Genomic DNA, 6206 nt, shown 5'->3' on the forward strand with positions numbered 1-6206 from the left:
GCAGTCCAGAGTATGGGCAGTCAGGTGTGACTTTTGCTAACTTTATAACTTAAAGATTTATAGTTTTTAAATAAATTTCAAATTAATTTGGATTTGAACTTTGATTATGTTAAAAATGGAGCATTCATTATGTGCCATTTAACAATATTTTATTCTAGAAAATATTGCCTAATACATTTCTTGATTTGCTTTCAGGTTGAGGAACATACGTTATGGTTTCAATACTATCCTTGTGATCCTGATCTGGCGCATTTTTATTGCAAGATCACAAATGGCAAGAAACATCTGGTACTTTGTGGTTAGTCTGTGTTACAAGTTTCTGTCATACTTCCGAGCATCCAGTACTATGAGATACTGAAGAAAAGAATTTAGCATTAGAACATCTATGCATATATGGTGGTCTGAATGCACAAAATGTAAAATGTACTTAAGTCATCTCACCTTTTGTCAAGACATTAAACCATCTTAGATCAGAGTGTGGAGTAAATTATAGTACATTTTATGTAACATTTTAATGTTTATGCTCATAAAAATCTAGTGAACACACTGTGGTATGCCAGCTCAGATCTGCAATAGCCACCAAAAACCATGACTTAATATTTTGATCCCTTGGGAAAGGGGTGGGGTGAGGGTAGGAGTGGGGATATGGGAACACTGACCAGTATAACTGTGCAATTCTGGAACACATTAATTAAAATATGCCTTAACATATAGTGAATTTCTAATTTTAATAATTAGTGCAATGGAAAGCATTTATTTGGACAGGAATACTAGCTAAGTTGGTAGGTATTTGATTCTTCAGTGTTTTTTTTCATCAGTCGAAGTTTTGTTAAAATTATAGCCAAATTATTTTCACGTCATCCTGTAAGTTACTGAGTGGTCTCAGACACGAAAGACATGTTACCATTTTTCTTTCTATGATTAAAGTTCTGATGCATATCATTTTTTATAAGCAATCAGTTGCTTTCATAATCAGAAGGCTATATATTATTCTAAAGATCCTGCTGGATCTAAATGGGTTTATAAATCCATAACAATGTATGCTATGTGTTTTTTGAAGGAAAAGGAAATGAAAATGAACTAAATAAGACTATTAGCATCCAAAAATAAGAATACATTATTCTTGTCCACGTTTTAACCAAATAGAAATCAGTCCTGTGTGAGATGTCATTCATGTTTTGAAGCTGAAGGATTTCTTGAGACTTGGGCAAATGAGGGGTTGGAAAGGGATTCACCATACTTGTACTCTCCTTCCTTTATAATTTTATTAATTAATAAGAGTTTCAAAAGGCTTATGCTGTCTTTCCAGTGAAAACTGAAAACTGCATTATTATGGAAGACTATATTTGCAGACAGACATAGTGTTAAGAAAATGTTTTCACATGTGTGTAAACACATACTAACTTTTGACCTGGAGAGCTGAATTCATTCAAGAAAAATAAAATGCATAAAATAACATGTATAAAATTAAATAAAGGATTTTATTTACATACCACATAAAGTAGCAAGCTGTTGAATTAGTTTGAAGATAATCATTTATTTTTTTCTGCATGCAGTTTTAGCTTTAAAAGAGATGCATTATAGAAACAAGTAATAGCAAGAAAATTAATGTATATTTTAATGATACATTATGATTCCCTTTAAACCTTAATATAATTAACTCTCCTTACTGTTTTAACATATAGTTGGTTTAACAGGTTGATCACTATAACATGTTTTAATTTAGCTGATCAAGTTGCTCTATATTTAAATTATCAACAGTATATCTTGAATGTATTTAATGAGGTCAGTTCACAATACAAAAAGTTATATAGGACTTTACATCTTAATTTTCTTTGTCAATTTGAATGTAACGTATAAGTTTATTTTGTTGTGAAAAAACTAAGCGTAAAGGAAATCACCTTCTCACATGCAGGTGTGTAGTCTTAAAAAGAAAAAATGCTTCCATGTTGAAGTGAGCTTTTCTGTAGTAAAACTTCTAAGCATTATTATTTTAAAAGAAGTATGGGTGTATGTGTGTGTGTGTGTGTGTGTGTGTGTGTGAGAGAGAGAGAGAGAGAGAACATACACACACACATGAATTCTTTGGAATGACACTGAAGTCTCTGGTCTAGGACCATACCTTGTTTAAGGTGTGAGAGACCATGACAGCATCTAAAGATGGAATAAATGATGATGCCTTTGATTTAAAGTGGCCCACGTATAGATGCTCTGTACATTGAGTGCTCCATCTCCCTAAGTACGTTTCCATAATGTGTTGAATACATGCTCACAGTTGTATGATTTTTATACTCCTGCCAAATATACTGAGAATCAGATGAATTGTCTTTATATCTTGAAAAAAATCAGGTACAACTTCAACAGGCATGTGACATAATACATTTGAGGTGTATGTCTTTTGAACTGAGTCCTGGTTCTTACAGTCTAACTTAAATGCTATCTGGGAGGGTGCTGAGGCCACTGCATTAATTTTGTGTATGTGTTTAACAAAATTCTGTTGTCCAAAGAAAGCTAATGAATAATTGACATGTCATTCCAGAAGTTAAAGTTCTAAAATTAGTATAAAGCACACATAGATCGTTAATTCCCACTAACTAGACGTCAAGCTTAACTCAAATTTTAAAAGATTTTGGGAATTATTTATAATTGTCATTTGTCAGAAGTGGCTTTCAGTTCAATTTGATTATAATTTCTAGACCTACTCAATTTTTAACAAGATAGCTTATTAAGTTAAATAAATTCAGTATTTCTTTAACTTACTTGATAAAGCTGTGTTGTAAAACATTTGTTTTTACCCCATTAACTTTGATTCTTATAATTCTGTCACATGCATTTGTCAATTGTGACTGTATTTAAATGTGACTTGGCAACATTAATGTGTCCTAAAACTCAGCACAAGAAGCATGGCAATACATTCTTTGATTTAAGGATGGCATAAAATAAATGCTTTTTGAATCTGTATAATAAAACTTGGAAGCAGGGAGGAAAAAATCTTATTTCTCCCACCCTCCTTTTTTTGTGTTTGTCTATAGGAACTGGTTCAGGGCTTTGTTTGCTTTTTGTTTTAAATGTAAATTGATTTTATAAGAAGTAAATAGTAGCATTATTGGGTGCCTTTATTTGTAAACCAAAAAGTAATAAATGAATCCCTATATTTTCATTATAATACTTATGGTGTTTTTACAATAATTATCCTGAAAATTACCAGTGAGATAATGTGATTAGGATTACAGGAAGCAGTCCTCACTTATAGTTCTTACCTCTTTTCAGGTGTACTCATTACTTCTTATATCCTAATTTCATTTAATCCCAAATTTCTTACATAGCATTTTAGGGGAAACACATAGTTAGGATGAATACTTTTTGTTGAAGTATTATTTTTATGTATTTGCTGAGATGGGGAGATTACCAGTATATTGTTAGGCTCCAGCTACTCTCCTCTACATTGAATATCCTTTTAATTTTTAGATATACTTAATAGCAATTTATCTATTGAGTAAGTGTAAGGATCATTCATTAGGAATAGAGATAGCCCATATAAAAGGAGAAAGCATCAGGCTGAGGTTCAGGTGAGTGTAAATGGCCAGCTTGCTTTTCTGGGCTGACTCCAAGCCCTGACTTAAAACCAGTAGTACTGACTTGCTCTATTTTGAGAAAAACTCTCTAATTCTTTGCATGGAAGACTAGAGACAGAAATGTGTACTGCATAATTTGATATAGGAATGGGTTAATTAAATTAATATCCTGATAAAATAAGTATGAAATATTTTCTTATTGAATTAATATTTTTATCTTCAAGTATTTTCTAGGCTTAGAGTGAATTTGTCTTTTTAAAAAAAATCTCTGCTATCCTTAAGATTCTTAAACAAATCATCTTTGTCAATTGAGCATAGATGTGCAAAATTGTTAACTAATTTCTTTGATTTTTCTTAATTAAAGAAATATTTGAGTAACATTAGTTAAGTTTGACGTGCTCCTTTGCAAGTTGATGGTTCTCAAATAAATTTATTTAGAAAAACAAAGTGGTAAGTATGAATTTAATATCTTGACTGTAGGCTTGAACTCAAATGAATAAATCTGTGTCTCCTCCTCTTTTTTTTGGTCACAGATCACAGACAGTACCTGTAATTTTATAAAAGAAAAGAGAGGGATAGGGTCTCCTCCCCTCTCAGCCCCTCTCAGCCCCTCTCCTCCTCCTCTCTCTTTCTCTCATACATCTTTGGAGAGTTTACCTTGGGTTTTTGTGAGCAAGGTGTGATTAGAAAATGTTAGGTTTGAACCAAATGAAAGTGCTAATATTTGATAGTCTTTAACCTGTAGACAGTTCCATATAACTCAACCTAGTGTTAAAGTTGCTTTTTTGGTTTTTATTTTTTATCCTCATCTGAGGACATTTTTTTTCATTGCTTTTACAGGGGAAGTGGGGAGGGAGAGAAACTTCAATGTGAGCAAGAAACATCAATTGGGTATCCTCTCCTATAGGCCCTGATAGGGGATCAAACCCACAACCAGGGTATGTGCCCTGACTGGGGATCGAACCTATGACCTTTTGGGTGATGCTCCAACCAACTAAGCCACACCAGCTAGGGGTAGAGCAGCTTTTTTAGCTTTATTTTTGTTCTTTTTTAAAAAAATTTATTTAGTTATTTTTCAAGTACAGTTTTTCATCTATTTCTCCTATCCCAGCCCCCTCTGCCCCGTGCTCCCCACCTCCCTCCCATTTCCTACCCCCCAGTTTTAGCTTTATTTTTGAACAAACACATGAACTTAAACATACAGATGAATGTACTTTTATTTAAAATAGTTGTCCCAGGAGATTGTGTATTTATTTAATCAGTTTTTAATTGTTTGACATTTAATACCTAATTTTCTGCTGTATGTTACATCTTTCACAGATTTCTGTTACTTCTCCCCACTTGGTTTTGGGTTTCTTGAGAGGAAAACCAGCCTTGTACCTTGTACACTGTAGAAATAACATTAACAGACCTTTTGTTTAGTACTTATGTGCCAGACACCACGTAAGCATTTTGTGTGTATTCACTCATTCAGGCCTTACAGCAATCCTTTGAAGAGGGTACTTCTGTTATCCGTATTTAATAGGTTGGTAACTTCAAATGACATAATTTAACCCATGTTACGGTGGCAGAGTCAAGATTTGAAATTAGCCTAACTCCAAAGCTACACTTGTCTACCACACTGTACTGCATTTCACTTGGAAACAGAGTTGTTTCTGGACTATTCCAAGTTGTTCTCTGAAATATTCTAAAATGTCTTTATTTGGTTTTTTCATTTCTAAAATCTATCATTCATCCATTCAACAAATACTACCTATTATGGGTTAGGCACTGTGTTTTTGTATTGCAAAGATCTGTGTGTTTCTATCACTCGCCACACTAACCTTCTCGGTGGTCCAGAACCAAATATGAAACTGCCTACCCACTGGGATTTTATGACTTAATGTAGGTAAGGAAATATAATTTTAATAAAACATTTTTAAAAACATACTGAAAGCAGAGAGGACTGATTTACTCGTTAGTGTTTCAGGGAAGGGCTTGTAGAAACATGACACCTGAGTTGTGGTTTGATGTCTGATTGGGAGGAGGGAGGGGATAGGGAAGTGTTCCAGCCACAGGACGTGTGAGGGCCAAGAGGCGTGAGGGGCACCTAGGAAGGAAAGTTTTTGGTGCTCAAAGCTAAAATGACTAAGGAAAGATGAGGTTTGGGGGACAGTTGGGCCTTTGCATGCTCAGAATGCACTATAGGCTGTGGAGTCACTTGTCAAAAACTAAAAGTGCCCACAATTCCTATTAGATTTGAGTAGATTTTGAACTGTAAATGACCTGACCACTTACATTTTTCCCTAAATGAACTGAACTTATGAGGAAAATGTCATACAGTGATGTGTATAGTAAATAATATCTCAGTTAGCTTATCTTTTATATTATATATAGCCAGGTAATTCAGCAAGTAAAGGTTGCTACTAGAGAAAGAATATTTGGGGGGTGGGGGTGGGGGGAGGGCAGAGCCTTACCTGAAATATAAATAATGTTAAAAAAGTAATCAGGAAGAAATTGTCAAACATGCTTATTTAAATTAGATGAGTTCTCAGGTGAGCTCACATTCTTTGGAGTCTTGCTAGAGTTTTCAAAGAATCGAGTCATAAATCACGAGCAAACTGAAAATCCTGTTTCTCCCTGGATGATGCA

The 6206-nt window shown here is 33.9% G+C and overlaps 1 protein-coding gene across 4 annotated transcripts in view; it reads left to right on the top strand.

Moving 5' to 3' along the window:
* Nucleotides 1-3958, top strand: part of FAR1 (fatty acyl-CoA reductase 1) — a 57981-nt gene extending 54023 nt beyond the window's left edge. For all 4 annotated transcript variants that reach the window (XM_037156992.2, XM_037156993.2, XM_037156990.2 and 1 more), the window contains one exon: nucleotides 196-3958. In XM_037156992.2, coding sequence (XP_037012887.2) covers nucleotides 196-358 — 163 coding nt within the window. In that variant the 3' untranslated portion in view covers nucleotides 359-3958. The remainder of the gene's footprint in view (nucleotides 1-195) is intronic.
* The last annotated feature ends 2248 nt before the right edge of the window (nucleotides 3959-6206 follow it).

The sequence above is a fragment of the Artibeus jamaicensis genome, unplaced genomic scaffold (assembly GCF_021234435.1).
Source record: "Artibeus jamaicensis isolate MK-2021 breed Jamaican fruit bat unplaced genomic scaffold, CSHL_Jam_final contig_797, whole genome shotgun sequence".
In the NCBI taxonomy this organism is placed as follows: domain Eukaryota; kingdom Metazoa; phylum Chordata; class Mammalia; order Chiroptera; family Phyllostomidae; genus Artibeus; species Artibeus jamaicensis.